Source organism: Schistocerca piceifrons, chromosome 2 (assembly GCF_021461385.2).
Source record: "Schistocerca piceifrons isolate TAMUIC-IGC-003096 chromosome 2, iqSchPice1.1, whole genome shotgun sequence".
In the NCBI taxonomy this organism is placed as follows: Eukaryota; Metazoa; Arthropoda; class Insecta; order Orthoptera; family Acrididae; genus Schistocerca; species Schistocerca piceifrons.
The window spans coordinates 855,604,446-855,623,731 of record NC_060139.1 but is presented as its reverse complement, the minus strand read 5'-3'; the positions used below and the strand labels follow the sequence as shown (position 1 = coordinate 855,623,731).

Below are 19,286 nucleotides of genomic sequence, written 5' to 3'. Positions count from 1 at the left end.
ATTTTCATATTTTTCATTTAATGTTTGTTGAACTTATATTCAAGTCCTGTTGTGGGATTAGCCCACAGTTGTAATGCCAGTCACACAGACAGAGTGCCACCACAGGTTTATTTAATCAATTAAATGTTTGTTATCAGACCACCATTGTATTGTATACCTGACATGTTCTTCGAGTACTGTAGCATTTATAATTTTATCTATAATGCAAATGTCCTTACACATTATGATATTAATTTAAAAACCTTAACTATTTGTATGAATTTGGCAAGAAACTTGGTAACTGTTAGCTGGCTTGTGATAGAATTGTTATTAAATAAAAATATTTGTTTGGGAATGGTAAAAGAATGTATCAAGTTGGGCCACCCTTCCACATGTTTTCCTTAAATTAATCCTGATCTTTGTTTTGGATCTCAAATGAATATTCTCATATAATAGTTTGTTTGTATGTGCATGAAATGTTTACAACTCTGTCTCTCCCTTCTTTTCTTGATGTGGTTCCTTTACATTGGTAATGTAACAAAAATTGAATCTCATTTGCAGGGACTTATTCAGGGATATTACCTGGATGATGAACCATAATCAAATACATCTTGATGTCTCTCTGATGCAGTTGATACTGAACAAACTTCTGAGAGAGCTCCATATAAGAAGATATTTTTAATTTTAATGAGTCTGATTTTTGTATTTTTACATTTCAAACCAACCCCCTGCCCCCTACACACACACACACACACACACACACACACACACACACCTCTTTCTTTCTCTCTCTCTCTCTCTCTCTCTCTCTCTCTCTCTCTCTCTCTCTCTCTCTCTCTATGCAAAAAACTGTGAAGTGCATGCCACAGGTTATGTTCCTAGGTTATGTTCCACCTTACCAGTTGTTAGGGTTTCTTCCTGTTCCTTTCATGCACTAAGTGTGGGAAGAGTGACTGTTTAAAGGCCTCTGTGTGTACTACAATTAATCTAATCTTGTCATCAAGATCTCTATATGAGCAATAAGCAGGTGGTTATGGTGTGTTCATAGAATCATAATTTCATGCTTCTTCTAGAAATTTTCTAAGTAGTCTTTCACAAGTTAGTTCACCTCTATCTTCAAGTGTGTGTGAGTACAGTTTCTTCAGCATCTCTGTGACACTGTCCATGTGTCAATCAAACCTCTGGCAATTTGTGCTGCTATCCTCTGTATATGTTCAATATAACTGATCATTTTATATTGCACAATTTGCTGTAAAATGTACAGTTTGGCTTTAGAAGTCATTTAACAACAGAAAATGCTATATTCTCTTTTCACTATGAGATACTGGATGGGTTAAACAAAAGGTTTCAAATGCTAGGCGTACTTTTTGATTTAACTAAGGCGTTTGATTGTGTTGATCACAAAATATTGCTCGAGAAGTTGGACCACTACAGAATACAGGGAGTAGCTCACAATTGGTTTACCTCTTACTTTAGCAACAAACACCAAAAGGTCATTATTCACAGTGATAAGAATGGCTGTGATGCGGGGTCTGAGTGGGGTACGGTCAATTGGGGGGTTCCCCAGGGATCTGTGTTGGGGCCACTCCTGTTCCTTATGTATATAAATGATATGCTGTCTAGTATCACAGGTAACTAAAATATTTCTGTTTCCTGATGACACTAGCTTGGTAGTAAAGGATGTTGTGTGCAACATTGGCTTGGATTCAAATAGTACAGTTCATGACATCAGTTCATGGCTTGTAGATAATAAACTAATGCTAAATCACAATAAGACTCAGTTTTTACAGTTTCTAACACACAATTCAATAAAGCCCAACATTTTAATTTCATAGAATGGGCATATGATTAGTGAAACTGAACAGTTCAAATTTCTAGGTGTTCAGATAGATAATAAACAGTCATGAAAAGCCCACATTCTGGATCTTGTTCAAAAACTTAATGCTGCCATTTTTAGTATTTGAATGGTATCTGAAGTAAGTGATCATTCAACACAAAAATAGTCTACTTTGCTCATTTTCATTCACTTATATCATATGGTATTATATTTTGGGGTAGCTCTTCCCATTCTAAAAGGATGTTTTTGCCTCAGAAATGGGCAGTTCAGGCAATAAGTGGTGTAAGTTCATGAATCTCTTGACAACCCTGTTCACTTGTCAGCTTATTCCCAAGAATAAGCAGCTTTCACTCAGTTAATCCTTGGCAGAAATCAAACCTGCATTTGGATTGGACTTCCTTAACTCTTGTGCAGAAAGGTGTGCAGTATACTGCTGAATCCATTTTTTATAAGCTACCACAAGAATTCAAAAATCTTAGCAGTAATCCACACACTTTCAAATTGAAACTGAAGAGCTTCCTCCTGGGTCACTCCTTTTATTCTGTCAAGGAGTTCCTTTAATTCCTTGAAAAATTAAGCTAATTCTTATGTTGTATTGTTGATTGCATTTACTTAAACTTACAGCTCAATTTTTATCCATGACCTAGGAGATATGCTCCTCAATTTGATTCTTTGAGCATTATTCCAGAATGGGCCACACAAATTATTTGTAAGCAATCTCCGTTGTAGACTGATTGCATTTTCCCAGTATTTAGTCAATAAACTGAAGTCTACTACTTGCCTTACCCCTGACTCAGCCTGTGTGAACATTTCATTTCATATCCGTACAAAGTGTTATGCCCATGTATTTGATTCATTGATATTATAGTCATAGGATACTACATTTTTTTCGTTTTGTGAAGTGCACAATTTTACATTTCTGATCATTTCAAGCAAGTTGCCAATCTTTTCACAACTTTAAGATCTTATCAAGATCGAACTAAATATATATGCAGCTTCTTTCAGACAGTACTTCACTACAGATAATTGCGTCATCTGCAAAAAATCTGAGAGTACTATTAATACTGTCCACAAGGTCATTAATATGCCTAGGGCATTCAAAAAGTTTTGCACAGTCATCTCTAATTTTTTTATTTTTTGCATTAGTAAATAAAATTTTTTTGTGAACATACTTGGAACATTTAGCTATAAGTTAAAGTATTTTCTTTGATTTACAGGTGAGCCATAATGGATTGTGAAGGAGATGTCAGGTTGTGGCAATAGTCGTTGATGGAGTTCCTCTTCAAGATCAGCGATGACTCTCTCACATCGATTCACAAGAAGTTGCTCCCTGTTTATGGGGGGAACATAATGGATCACAGCAGATGCAAATGTTTAAAGAAGGTGCTTTCTGTCTACTGGAAATCCACAATGTGATAGGCCATCGACGGCAGTGAGTGATGTGAATAAGGCGACCATTGATCAAATCATCCAAAATGACAGATGTGTGATGACATGACAGCTTGCTGAAATGATTCATTTGTCATTGGGTAGTGTGGTATCACTGGTACACTCACTACGGTACAGAAAAATCTGTGTACATTGGGTGCCAAGATTACTGACAAGCAAAATGAAAATGGTGAGGAAGAATGTGTGCGAGGGTCTCATGAAGACCTCTACTTAAGAGGGGAAACAGTGTTTTGTGGTGTCATTACCCAGGCTGAAACATGGTTGTTTTTTGTCCGAACCTGAGAGCAAGACCCAATCCATGGAGTGGTATCATCTGGGTTCCTTTCGTAAGAAGAAACCAAGACTTTCACAAACAGCAGGCTGAAAGGCAATGGCCTCCTTCTTCTGGGATCAGTGTGGTGTCATTTTCATTGACTTTTTGGAAACTGGCTCCACAATTAACTTGGACCATTACTGTTTGTCATTGGACAAGCTGCGACATGCCATGTAGACCCACATACCACAGCTTCAGGGTCAGCTCATCAGACTACACCCAGTGGTGGCAGCAAGGGGAGGGGGGGGGGTTGGCTATGGGGGCTATAACCCCCCCCCCCCCCCCCCCCCAATAGAGTATCATATTACACTGGATAAAATGACTTCAGAAATCAGTGAATATATTACTTCAACAGATTCAGTCATTTTTTATAATTATGTAACAATATAGGTTGCAATGTATGTCAAACGCATTTTAACAAAAGAATAAGGGCAGCAAATTGCTTAGTATCTAAACCAATAAATATTATTTGACATAAAATGGGTGTCTTATTATTTATTAGTATACACTGGATGTATATTGATGTACTTGTAACACTTACAATAATCAAGAAAGGTAAATATGCTGGGTATGCCTACCAACACTTAAATTGCTGAGCCCAGACAAAAACTTTGTAATCACTGGACATCTGGGTCAAATCATATTATTTTCCCTGGCGCACACATTCTGTAGACATGTTTTTACCCTGAACTCCAAAACAGTTACCAAAAACTACTTTAAGCAACACCAAATTTTACCAATTTGTCAGTAGAGGACCCCGACTCTCCTTTTGTTAAGCAATATTTCATTCCCTCCCCCACCATCAGCCCCCCCCCCCTTGACCAACTTCTAGAATCACCCCTGACTATACCATGACAACGCCAAATCCCATACAGTCCTTATGACATAGAGAAAATCAGGAAAATGGGTTGGAAGATTGTTGCTCATCCTCCATACAGTCCCGACTTGGCTCCATCTGATTTTTACCTTTTTGGCCATCTGAAGGCCCACCTGTGTGGTAAAACATTTGATAATGAGAAAGACCTTATTTCCTGTATCAATTGATGGTGCAAAAATCAATCCCCAGAATTTTACCAGAGTGCATTTAGATCATGGAAATAACATCAGGCCAGATGCATCACAGCTGATGGAGGCTACATTGAGTAAGCTCCAAGTATGATCACAAAAAATTTTACTGTCCTCCTGCAAAAAATAAAAAAAAAATTAGAGATGACTGTGCAAAACTTCTTGAACACTCTTTGTACAACACAAATAGCAAGTGTCTAAACACACTTCCCTGGGGAACACCTGAAGTTACTTCTACATCTGATGACGACTCTTCATCCAAGATAATGCTGCATCCTTCCTATCAAACAATCCTCAATCCAGTTGCACATTTCAGGTGATGTCCCATGTGACTGTACTTTTGACAATAAGGATAGGTGTGGTATTAAGTCAAATGCTTTTTGGAAATCAAGAAATACTACATCCACCTGACTACCTTGATCCAAAGCTTTCAGTATGTTGCAAGAAAAGAACGAGTTGGGTTTCGCATGGTAGATGTTTTTGGAATATGAACTGGTTGGCATGGAGGAGATCATTCTGTTTGAGATGTCTCATTGCTGGAGCTCAGAATATGTTCTAAGATCCCACACTAATTTGATGTCAAATATGTTAGATGGCAGCTATATGGATTACTTTTACTAGCCTTCTTGTAAATGGGTGTGACCTGTGCTTTCATCCGACTACTGCACACAGTTTTCATCTCAAAGGATCTGTAATAGATTATATTTAGAAAGGGGGCTGACTCAACTACAAGTCAGTATCGAATCTGATAGGGATTCCTTTGGGCCCTGGAGCATTGTTCAGTTTTAATGTTTTCAGCTGATTCTCAACCCCATTGATACTAACACTTATTTCACTCATGTCTCCAGTGGTACAAGGATTAAACTGGGACTGTTCTCCTGGGTTTTCATTTGTAAAGGAAAAGCTAAAAAAGGCAGCATTTCAGCTTTTGCTTTGCCACTCTCAGTTTCAGTTCATGTCTCATTTGCAACTAACTGGACACTAAGTTCGGTACCACTATCTGCCTTTAGATAAAACCAGAATTTCTTTGGGTTTTGTGAAAGATCATTTGACAATATTCTGCTGTGGTAGTCACTGAAGGCATCATGTGTTGCTCTCTTGACAGCTAAACACATTTCATTCAAAATCTCTCTATGTCTAGCCCTATACTTGGTTTTATATCTATTATGCCGTAGCCTCTGTTTCCTTAGAAGTTTCTTTACAGTGACTGTATATCATGGAGGGTTCCTCCCATTATGAATAGTTCTACTGGGTACATATTTATCCATTGCATGGTCAACTATTCTTTGAACTTGAGCCACAGTTCCTCTACATGGTCCTGTTCTGTGCAAAATATTTCAAGTTCCTCATTGAGATGTGACATTACTGCTTTTTTATTTAGTTTACTGAAGATATATATCATTCTTCTTCTTTTAGTTGTCCTGTGTGCTTTGATAAGCATTGTTGCCACAAACACCTTATTGTCACTATGTGGACATCCTAAATAAATCAGGTCTGTTTGTTGCCATTATATCTAATATATTTCCATCATGAGTCGGGACTTAAGCCATCTGTTCTAGGTAGTTTTCAGAGAAGACAATTAGTAGTGTTACATAGGATATCTTGTCATGCCCACCACTAAGAAAACTGTGATTTTCCTAGTTGATTGTTGGATGATTAAAGTCTCCACAAATGGTTACAGTGTGGTTGGAGAACTTATGTATAAGCAAACTGAGATTTTCCTTAAGTTTTTGGTTATATCAGGAGGTGAGTTGGATGGGGGATAAAAGGATCAATTAACATTTTATGCCCACCCCCAATACTGAGTCTTGCCCCAACAATCTTGTAAGAAGCTTCAATTTCTATTTGGATGGATTTGAGTTTCTTGTCCACTGCAACAAATACACCACCTCCATTACCCGTTAGCTATCCTTTCGATAAATGCTTAAAATTTTCCCCAAAAATCCTACTGCAGGTTTCAACAAACTTTCTCTACCTTGTATTATATGAGCTTCACTGCTACTAGTATTTTAACACTCTCACCTGGAGGGGGGGGGGGGTGGCATTCTTTTGGACCTTACACTTATGGGTCTCCTTGAGCGCACACCACACAGAGTCAGCTACCTGGGGATAGCAGTCTCTGATGTGTAGGGCACGCCTGACCCATTGACCTATATGAATCACCTCCGTAAAGAATATTTTAGTGTTCTGCATTGAAGATAATGTGCAATTTTAACAAACCCAGAAGGAAATGCAGTGAAAATTGGATCTTGCATTTATACCTGCATTTTCTTCACCTTTTGTCTTGGCTTCTAAAAGAGTAGACTCCTCTAAAGTAACTAAAATTGTACAAATGATGCTAATGATTTTGGCAGTGCTTGTGGTGAAAGCACAATTTATCCTTTGCCAATTTATCAACAGACAGAATATTATATGAAGGACGTTTCCATACTGATTCATTACAAGAAAGAAACAGTCATGAACTGTAACATTGACTCAGATAAGAAACAGTTGCCGTTTGGTGGAGATATGTGTAAAACTGAGGCAATTGTAATGAACTGCAAAATCGAAACTTTTAACAGTGTGTGTTTAAAGTTAATTTACTTTTAAAATTTTACATCAATTTTATATTCATGTGTATTTTATTTTTGTATTACTGGTAATTTTTCTCAGCAGATTTCTAAACAGCTAATAGTTAACATGATGATTTAATAGTTAGGCATTTTATAAAGTAATAGGTAACTACAACAGATTACTAACCTTCACTTAAGAAATTTCTCACAAATTAAAACAATTGATATTGTAACAGTTTATGAAAAGGATAGTTGCTGCTCACCGTATACTGGAGATGCTGAGTAGCAGATGGGCACACCAAAAAGAATGTCAGAACATAAACTTGTCCAAATGCAATTCACACACACATGACTGCAGTCTCTAGTTTCTGAGGTTGCATTGCAAGCAGCTGCATGTGATGGGAGATGCAGCTGGGTGATGGGGGTAAAGTGGAGGCTGGGGTGAAGCAGGCGAGGGATAGTAGGATGGGGTGGGAGATGGTAAAGTGCTGATTGTGGGAGCATATAGGAAAAGGTGAAAAGAGGGTAGGGCAGCTAGGTGCAGTTGGGAGTTTAGACAGGGGTAAAGGTGGAGGGGGGTCAGTGGAAAAGGAGAGAGATAAAAGAGTGTGGCTGCGTTGTTGGAATAGAGGACTGTGTAGTACTACAATGGGAACAGGGAAGGGGATAGAGGGTAAGGACAAAGCCCAATGAAAGTTGAGGCCAGGAGGATTAAGAGAATGTAGGATATATTGTAGGGAGAGTTCCCACCTACTCAATTCAGAATTCACACCAACACCACCTTTTCTTAACTGCGCACGTGGGAACTCTTCCTGCAATATATCCTGTTTCCATTATCCTCCTGGCCTCACCTTTGTTAGTCTTTGTCCTTACCCTCTAGCACCTTCCCTGTTCCCATTCCAGCACTACACAGCCCTCTATTCCACCAATGCACCCACAATCTTTTTACCACTCTCCTTTCTCACTACCCCCCCCCCCCCCCCCCCCACCACCGTCTAGCCACCCAACTGCACCTAGAAGCCCTACCCTCTCTCCACTGTGTCCCTGTATGCTCCCACAAGCAGCACTTTACCATCCCCCACTCCTACCCTGCCATCTCTCCCCCTCCCTGCCCAAGTCTCCTCCTTACCCCCACCACCCAGTTGTGTCTCCTATCATGCAAAGCTGCTTGCAGTGTGGTCTCAGTAGCCAGAGGCTGTGGTCGTGTTTGTGAGAGTTGTATCTGCATGAGTGTGTGGCTGTGTATGCTCTATTCTGATGAAGGCCTTGTTGACCAAAAGCTCATTTTCTGACAGTATTTCTGTTGGGCCTATCTGTGACTCAGCATCTCTGCTACATGGTGAGTAGCAGCTATCGTTTTCATAATATTGTTACATTCCATCATGACTTTCCATGGTACAGTTGACAATGGGTAGGCACCAGGACCATATGAAGAGTTTTACTGAAGAAAAAATATGTTGACAGTAATAATGTAAAATTAAATTGGCTCACCAGTTGTACTTAAAGCACACATTGTTGTTGAGAGATATGATCCGAAGACCTGGTCTCAGAAGGGTTGTATAATATCCCCCCTTCATAACAGTTGGTACTATATCAGCTGGTAGCCATGTCTGCCACAGATCTGCCATTGTTTCATAAAGCCATTTGGAGGATACAGTATCATCTGTTACATCATCAGGTGCATATCTGTTTTAAAAATTATGAACAAAAAGAATATGTGCAAATTACATATAATCAGGTATAGGAATTTACTCATTATTAATCAATAATTCAGACATAATGTCTGTTCAGACATAACACAATTTCTTGATTGTAAGAAAGACAGTCTTGATCACATTTATTTAATGTTAATGTTGTATAAACATTTTCAGCTGAAATGTTGGATTTTGCTGTGAAATACTCACAATACTCCTCTGGCAGAATTGACCAACATGTTCAGGTGTCACAAACCTGAAGATGTCTGTCAGTTGTGCTGATGAAATATTGTGAGGATTTTACAATGACATCTGCTGTCTTGCCTGAGAACCATTTCTACAACTAGACTGTCACAAAAGCCTAAAGAAATATAACATTAATGGTATTAGCACTTTTGGTTGGCAGACAATTGTCAGACAGATTTAAGGTGACAGCAACAGATGCTTCAAGGCAATACCAAATGTAACACCTCTGCTCAGCTTGTGACTGATACTATTTGGTTGCTGCTGCTTTAAATAGTGGCTGATGATGGGCTATTGACCAGAAGTGCTAACAACATAGCATTTTGACTGTTGTTTACATAATCACTGTTAGGCGTTCATATATAGTATCAAACCTGTAGAAATGGAAAAATATGGGAACAGCCACTTGGGTAATAGGAATTCGGAACACAGGATACACATAAAGTAACTTAACTTGCAGGAGAGGATGTTGTCAGCTTGCAAGAGGTGTAAAATGTATGCATATACATTGCAATACAATATCTGCAGTATGGTCATTCTGTGATAATCTATCACGTAGTACTACATCCACATGTTAGCAATAAAGTTTATTGCAGTTCAATGCTCATGTAAAATATTTAATGGATAAACTAGGTTTGCATGATAAGTTACTTTCATTAGCTCATAGATATATTTTGGTCGGTGGCTGCATCAAAACATGAGAGGAGTCACCACTTTTGTAAGACTTGTAGTTGAAATCTTATTGTTAAAGGTAATGTGCATGTTGCTGCTCTCTGTCAATGTGGTAAATACCTGTTCAAGGGATTAAAAGCAAGCTCCAAGCAGGAAGCTCATATGTTCTGACACTGCCGTCAGCCAAGAGGTATCTACAAGCTACTGAAAATGACTTATCAGTTGAAACCACCTCAGCCATTAAAGAATTAACAAGAGCATTTGACAGCAATAAACTTAATTGTTATAAGTGATGTGCTCACTGCTGCTCTCTGCTGATAAAATGACAAATATGAATATCCTTATGTTGTCTCCCAAACATTCAGAGTGCTCTCATAGGATATTAATCTGCTTCCAATTTTTTAAAATTTAGAATGATATAGCTTTTAAGTTTCTATTGAATATCCTATAAAATTTAGTTACAATGAAAGTTTTTTTTTTTCTTGCCTCAGCGGATTAGAGAAAGTGGCTATACTTTTGAAAATATCTTTACAAAGCTAAATTTAGCAATCTGTCTGATATTCTGGAAGGTGGACTTACTGGTTGACAGGATGTGGTTCATGGTTGCCCAATGCTGAAAAAACAGGGGCATCACCAAATGCCTGTTTTAGTGTTGGGAAAAAAAGCTGGAATGACTCATTATTCCTTTCTATGCTTGTCTGCCACACTCCATGGTCAATGACATCACCAGTAAAGTAAACATAATTGATGTCCTGTGGAATAAAGACCGTTAGAACTTGCACTGCAAAAACTGTCATATGTACATTAATTTCATGAGATATCTTGTTGTTACTATCACATAGGGTTCTTTTATTTTCAAGACAGTGGGACAATGGTAGGTTTTATCAGCACATGTAGTTTTTAACAACTTACCATTGTAGTATGTATTCTTTGTCACTGTTTGTCATTTTGATAGAAGAGTGAATTTTACTGTTTAACAAAGGGAGAAAAACTGGCATTTAAATATTACGTCAACTGCAAGATGAATTCAGAGAAGGATGACAACATAATCCCTCACTGTGGCATTAACAGACAAACTGCTGAGTCATGCTCTTGTGAATTAGAAACCAAACATTAATTGACCTTTCTGGATTATCTATACAACTTATCTAATAAAAATATCCACTGATGACACTGAAAATAAATGGCTTCCATAAAATTACAAAGAGGTTTTTTACTACGTGTTGTCATTATGTTATGAAATTAAAACTGATTTCTGCAGGAATTCCTGGGTGCTAATCCTAATATATATCTAGCTACCTTCTGCCATCTGAAAATAAACATAGATCTCTAGGAATTTTCCAACAGCAGTATGCTATAGTGTACCAGGAGTGGAAGAAAGTGAAATGAGATTTACACAATAACTAGCTGCATACACTCTATCTTATAATATTAGTTCCTCATAAAGGAGCCACTAGTTCCAAAGTATTGATATTGATTGGCCATTATATTTCTCATTGTTCTTGATTCTGTCCCAGTCGCCTAATTTTTGTTCTGGTAGACCACTTTGTTTCTTAACAACCTAGAGTTTCAATTGTTTAAACTTTCTTCATATATTTTATTAGTGTTCTTGGACTTTACTGTGACTGAGTTACCGAATGTAAACAATCTGAACAGAGGTGTAACAGCGTGTTGACTAGTGTTCTTGGAAGTCATTTGTTGTCATTTCATTGAGGCTTCTACTCTCATACAATCTCTTTAAGATTTGCCTCACTTCATGCCCTACCTAACATTCCAATATAATTCCTGAATAGTACTTCTTGTTACAATGGGAACCTCCATTTAGTTGACTTAATTGATTTCTGGTTCCAAAAGCTTATTGATGTCTGCTGCCACATAGTATTTAGGAGTATTATTTATGTAGTTTGCTGGTGGTTGTTCGCTCTTGTAATTCATAAATGGTAGAAGCTGCATAGTACAATATTGCAATTTGTAAGCCAATCAGTATTCTTTCATTTTCTTAGAGCTCGTTTGTTGCCTTTCGCAATGGCATATGACTGTCATTGTAAGCAATATTATCCTCACACCATTTCCTGTACAAATAAAACATTGGAAGCATGTCTGTGTTCATTTCAAAAGGAATGTAAATTTGTCTGAGAACTTACATATTTCTGGGCTGATGTGAGAGATCTCATGATAGCAACAATATGAAATAGAATAAACTGCCTAGTTTGATTCAACCTCATTTGCAATTGTAATCACTATGCACTTAATACATGAGGTGATCTCATAGCTGGTCACATTTCAAATATTTTTATCTATCACTTCTTTTGATTTATATTGTAAGGGGTAATCATAACTTAACAGGAAACATCACATACATTGCAGGTGGATTCAGAAACCAGCAACAAATAATCTGTAGAAAAAGAAATATGTGTCTAACATAAAATATACCAATAATGAAGGCTTTCATTTACTACTGAATAGAAAATGCTACAGTAGAGTTCGTTTCCTTTTCTACTTGTGTATATACCTCAGTGAAGTATTGGTGTTTTGATACTTAGTTAACTTAATAGTCATTAATTTTTATAAGTAAAATAAGGGTGATGTGTAGTGAACAGAAATATGACCCTAGCTTGACACTAGCTTTTAAGATCTTCTTTTTCTTGTTCTTTCTCTAGCAAAATTGCACACACATGCGCGCACACACACACACACACACACACACACACACACACACAGAGAGAGAGAGACAGAGAGAGAGAGACAGAGAGAGAGAGAGAGAGAGACTCAAACGTGCGCACCCATGGCCACAGCAAGACTGCCATGCGTGTGTGCATTTTGGTGTCTGTATGACTGTGTGTATGAATGTGTGCTGCACTTTCGGCTAGAGGAAGAGCAAGAGCTCGAAAGATAGTGTGAATCCTGTTTTCTTGTGTGTTTCTGTGTGCCACGTATCAGTAAGCTATAGGCGAATGGTGACATTTCCTTTATTTTATGTATTATTCTGCTCAAGATTTCCATTGTTGTTATTAATATTTATGTTACCTATTGCTTGGTGTTGTCTGTTTTTATTCAGTATATGGGAATTTTGTTTCTATCCCTGCACATTTTCATTCTCAAATTATGAAAAAAAGACAAAATATACTCACAGGATACTGTGTGACAGCATTTTTAAGTGCAGACACCAGGCTGTGCCAGGGAATATCACAGCCCCTATAGTCACCCCAGTAACCAGCAATAGATGCTGCATCTGTTCCCTGACCCTGATCACTACGGCAACATACCGGCTCATCACATACTGCCGTGCCACCAGGTAAATACATTGGATCATGATGAGTATCTGATATATGGAGCACTGTGAAGACTTCACCCTCCTGCAAAATGCATATTGTTTGGATAGGACTGAAAAGTTACATCACAGTAAATTAAGCAATGTTTGTAAATTTAAAACATTATGTCTTGATTTTAAGAAATTAAGATGAATGCAAATGACAAACATGCACATTTAAATATAAAACACTACTCTAAGTCTAGGACAGAAAAAAATATCTGTATGAGAATAAATCACCATTCACCAACTGGGGAACAATGTACATAGAATAGGCACACAAAAAAGATAAAAAATTATTTAGCTTTTCAATAAAAGCCTTCATCTTACACACACACACACACACACACACACACACACACACACACACACACACACACACACACAAAGGATGGATAGACAGAGAAACAAACAGGTAGATAGATAGTTAGAGAGAGGCCCCAACAAAGGACTTTGAAAGACAACCAATGTTCTCTGGACTTGTCTGCTATTAAGATCCTTGTATATTTTGTATGTAGTGCTATGTCCTCATGTAAATACTGTACTCTAATCTGATTGATTACTCTGTTTTTTTATCAATCTTTCATTAAAGGACTGCAATGTTTTTTTAACTGTACATATCGTATTCTATTTTGTCAAAAACTGACATTGTGAGATAATCTCTATGTAAAGATATGAAGTTAATTTGCAAAAACTAAAAACAGTTATTATACAGACACTGTATCATGGCAACTTTGATTGGGGAGTGTTTTGAACTATGGTTGGATAAAATACTGGTAGGAGTGTGGCCTGAACTACGACTGCCACCTGCAGCCAGCAATTGCACTGTAGTCCTATCAAATGCTTTGTGTACTACAATTTGCTTTGCAATGTGAATTGCTCTTTTTTTTTTTCTTTTTGAAGTGAGTGAAGAGACTAATCCTGGTGCATAAAGGGATTGAAATGACACTCTCACCATAAGAAAAGGAATCAGTGATCCCTATGATTGTTATGTCAGTTCTGCTTTCGTGGGAGCACAGAATGTGGACATAGGGCAGCAGCCATTCGAGAGGGAGGTGGAGCTTATTCCCCCACACTGCTCCTCTCCCCTCGGACAGTTCAAGTTCTTGTTTGTTTACAGTCGCAGGTGACTGCCATGTTATACTGTCCCCATAATATCACCCAGTGTTGATAATGCTACTTGTCAAAAATAAATATCCCATTACTGATTTCAAACCAACAGGTACATCACCATCAGATGGCTGTTCATGTTTAGAATTACATGTAGCTTATGCTGAACATGTGGTGTGTGATATTTTTGTGGTGGCAAAAGTCCCTTCACTGTCTTTGAAGAGTTTAATGTATCACAAATATCACAAAATAATAAACACAATCCCATGAGTTTAGAACTTTGGAGTTACAGACAGTGTAGAGCAACCCCCCCCCCCCCCCCCCCCATACACACACATGCATACACACACCTAAATATTTCAGCCACAAAGGTAAATTAATTATATGTGCAGCAGACTTGTTGTTCTACCTTTTTATATATAAATTAAGAAGCAAAGTGAAGAACTACTTATTACTTAACCCTTACTTCACTTTCCTCCACTCCCACTTACAGTGTGGAATACTGGGTACTACTATCCATGTGACAAGTCAAAGCTACTTGGCTGTGGTCTTGTGACTGGGGGGGATCTATGCATCACCAGTAGGCATTGCAAGTGGTTCACACCTACCTCCTGTAAGGTTACTGCTAAGAATTGATGTGGCTAAGTGTCTTGTGGTAGGGACACCTGTACTGGACTTGGATTTCAGGGAAAGGAAAGCTGGAGGAACCTCACTGAAGTTTAATGGGTATGTATTTCCTGTCCTTCAATAACTATACATGGAGCACATAGGAGTCGCACAAAAGGTGCAAGTCCTATGATAGGTAGAGTTGCTACCAGTGCTAATTGCAAAGAGGCAAGAGACAAAAAATGCAAAATCTTTCACCAGTTTTTGACCATCACAACTTCAGCATCCATGTGCACCTTCATTCTAAAAAACATGGCGTTTTATAGGCTAGGATGTGTGTTCCGCACTTTCACTTCTGGTGGGGACTTGACCAATCCTGTGTGACCGATCGAGACTATCAAAGCTGCCTCAGAAATCATAGGACACTCTCACCTTAACCTAAACTGGTTCTCAGCTAACAAAATTCTATGTAATCCAGAGAAAACTCAGCATCTACAGTTGGGCCTGGCTAACGAGGTAGAACTAAAATCTGTAAAACTGCTTGGAATACTCATTGATTCCAAAGTTAATTGGCAACCCCATTTCAACCAGGTCTGCAAAAAGTTATCGAGGGTGTCCTATCTCATCTGGAAATGGTCTGATCTAGTGAGTAACAAATATCTCAGAACAGCTTACTTTGGACTTTTTCAGTCTCAGATATCTTGTGGGTTGTTACTATGGGCCACTTATGTCATTCCAGTGATGTACTACTGATGCAGAAAAAGATGCTACAAATAATGTGCAAGGTTGGTCCAAGGGAACACTGCCGCCCCTTATTCATCAAAATGGAAATAATGACAGTGATAAATCTTTATATTTATGCTTCACTGGTATATACTAAAGAGAACAGAACAAAATTTAACACCAGAGAGAACATACACTTACATGACATCAGAAACAAACAGAGTATTGACATCCTAGTCATAGGCTGGCAAAAACAGGCAACTCTCACAAAGTGAACTGTTTGAAATTATTTAACAAATTACCACATACTGCACTCAATACACCTTTCAATAATTTTAAAAGTAAACTGGACAGATGGTTAATGGACAATCCGTACTACAGTCTTACAGAATTCTTGGATACTTGTAACATAGAAATTGAGTTTTAAGTTTATGATTCCAATACTGTACAATTGATTAATGTAACATAAATAATTTGTACTTGTAATGTATACACTCATGAATGTAGTAACTTCTTATGTATCTTGACTTAATTGTAATGCCTATTTCACTGCATGTGATCAACGGCAGATAAGAATTTGAATCTGAATCTATTTCCTGTATTAATAAGCTTGACTTTAATCAAGAAGTCTGTTATCTGGCATATGCTTTTGAAGGAAAAAAGCTACAAAATCTTTTCAAAACTACCATGGCCTCTCAAAGCTGGGGAAATGGAAGATCAAAGCCAAGAATCAGTTATATGCTTTGTAGGCTGTCCATACCATCATGTTTCTTATGAGATACGTAGTGTATCAAAAAGTCAAGATCTGAGCAATGATTTCAATAAGTGGGCTACTTTTGTTCACAGTACTATATCATGATAAAGGACCTCAGAACAAAATTGGGATTCCTCAAAAACTGAAATGAATGACTATATGTGATAGTAACTTTTTGGAATATTCGTTATACATTCTCTCCCAATGATCTGTTAAGAATAGTATATCTTATAATGCAGTACAGAATACTGAAACATACCACTGGATCTGACGGTGGAACATACTGTGGTTTCTCACCCAGATCAATATCAACTGTCCATTCATATGAAGGGTCAGTCTCTGCACATTCTAAGTCCTGCAGAAGAACACTACATATCTGCTTCGCTGTCAGAGTTGGTTTGTTATCAACTATGTACACCACTGTATCCTGTAAAATAAAGTTAATATTATAAGCTGTTGTGCCACATTATAGAATATGGTTTATCAGTGTACAAGCCATGCTGAAAGCAGTGCCTCCAATGTCTTTATGTGAAATCTCTTAAAGCTTTTTAAATAAAGCAAATATTATTAATGTTCTGCATCTCTATTCTTCATATCTACATACTTATTTGTCAAGATAGTCACTATGGTTGCAAACACATTTCTCCCAAGGATAGACCAGTTTGTTGGCAAGAATGGTTTACTTTGTTGATGTTGATGGAGCCAAAACCTCACCTCTGCTTGCACCACTTCATCATTATCAATGTGAAGTCCTCCAAGGTGTTCTTTAAATTTTGAAAACAGATGAAAATTGAATGAGGCCAAGTTGGGACTAAGTGCCGGATTGTTGCAGATGTTGCAACACTTGTGTATGGTCTGGCATTGTCTTGCTGAAGGAGAGTGTGCTCCATGTGTGGATGAACTTGTGGCGCTGATGAGGTCGACACCAGTATTGATCTAAGTATCGTCTTTGAACTAAGCTAAACATTATCTTTGTGCAGTTCCGCCATTCAGCTCTGTGTGAGCCTTGCTTGTGTAAAGAGGTGAATAAATGAACTACTGTAAAATGGGAGTGTTGTTTGGTGAAACTGGCCTGAACTTCCTCCTCAAACTCTTCAAATTCAAAACACTATTGCAGCAGAAGGTTTCTCACATGCCGACACAGTTACATTACAAACCAACATGTTACACACTACAATTCAGAGACCTCTAGTGGCAGATGGCTGCAAGTGTGAGGTCATGAAGAATAAAATGTAGAATGTTAATAATGCTTATCTGATTTAAGAAGCTTAAGATTTGTGATACAAAAAGTTCAGAGGCATTACTTCTCAGCATGTCACTGTAGATCACAATACTAGTAATAAAAACAGATCACTGTAGTAATAATGGAAAGAAAAACATTTAAGACTAGAATGCTGTTTACCTACTAATAAACACAGTCTTCTATACAGTTACTGGTTTTTGTTGCCCACAGTGATCTCTAAAATATGAACTTTTGTAATCAGCAACAAGCACAAAATCCACAAATTATGGGAAAAATTCAGTTCATTCCTGCAGCTGTATCTATCTTGAAATGCACTCTAGAGTGCATAGTGGAGATAGATGATAGTTGTATAAATGCTGTTCATCACACCCTGTCCAAAGTCGTGGGACAAAATAATCAACACATATGTCTTTACCCTGTACAGAATGAAATTAATCTTTTCAGTTGCAACTTTCATCTGGCTACCTTTCAGACCCCCTGATATTTTTAATGAACTTAGTGTTGATGGTCCTCTTTCTACTTTCCTGGTTCCCATAATGATGGTGGGTGCAGATGTTCCTAGATTCAGTGACACTTGCTATCCCACAACTGAGCTGGTGTGGTCAGTACAATTGTGTCTGTATGCATTATTGGAGACTGTTATTAATTTTATGTGTCACTAAGATTGAGTTTCCTGGAGCTTCCTCAATATATGATACAGAAATGGCTGTTATCCCACTTGCACTCATATTACCTTAATATATTCATGGTGATGCTTAACCCTACACATTACATACAACCTAAAATTATATTTCACAAACCACTATGAAGAGTATGGCAAAGGGTACTTTCCATTGTACCAGTTGTTAGAGCTCCTCCCCATTCAAGAAATGTACTAAGTGTAGAAAGTACTGTAGAGTACTGTTCCTCTTGAAACATATTGTGTTGGCTTAAAGAGTAAGCTTTTGTCTGTGTGTCCTGAAATGGGAGCCACTACTATCAAAACATGCAACTTCATCATCATCTCAAACACTGAAATGATATTCTTCACGGGAAAAGATGTTCTATGACTACTTGTGTTACTAATCTCGGTCCTGGTATGTTTCACTTGATGAATGGCAATCCAACAGTGAGGCAATCTGTATTTTATTTATTTATTTATTTAATTTTATCCATCTTTCAGCATTAACATACAATTTATGTTGTCAAAAGACTTACAGCTTTTTGTACATAATGTTTTACATAGCAAAATATTGCATGGTAAAAATATAGCAGTGTTGTACCCTATTAGCTTATAACTGCCTCTAAACCCATATCTATACATAAAAGTAAGCCTTAATTTATAAGCATTAACATGCAATTGATGTCATCAGAAGAATTATAGCTATTTGTACATTATGTTACATATAACAAATTATTACATGGTAAAAATGTAGCAGTTTTGTACCCTATTAGCCAAATTATTACATGGTAAAAATGTGGCAGTTTTGTACCCTATTAGCTTATAGCTGCCTCTATAGCTTTGCCCTTGATGTAAAGCTAATGTTCAGATTTCTGTTGCAATGTAATGACAGCTAAATTGAGAGGTAGTAACAATAAGCACAATGCATTTTGGACCCTTAGGACCCATATTCAGGTTCTAGACATATTATACACTTAAGCCACACTGTCTAGGGGAACACTGCATCCATCTAGAAACTAAAAACTATTGTTATGCATTTTAACCACAGGTCACACAGATGTCTACCTTGCGGATA

General features: G+C 37.6%; 1 protein-coding gene across 1 annotated transcript in view; it reads right to left on the bottom strand.

The window, feature by feature from the left end:
- Positions 1–19,286, bottom strand: part of LOC124775935 (sphingomyelin phosphodiesterase-like) — a 160,436-nt gene that overhangs the window by 44,527 nt on the left and 96,623 nt on the right. The window contains exons 4-7 of the mRNA XM_047250780.1: positions 16,567–16,734; positions 12,936–13,160; positions 10,384–10,556; positions 8,687–8,881 (exon numbers count right to left, since the gene is read on the bottom strand). Coding sequence (XP_047106736.1) covers positions 8,687–8,881; positions 10,384–10,556; positions 12,936–13,160; positions 16,567–16,734 — 761 coding nt within the window. The remainder of the gene's footprint in view (positions 1–8,686; positions 8,882–10,383; positions 10,557–12,935; positions 13,161–16,566; positions 16,735–19,286) is intronic.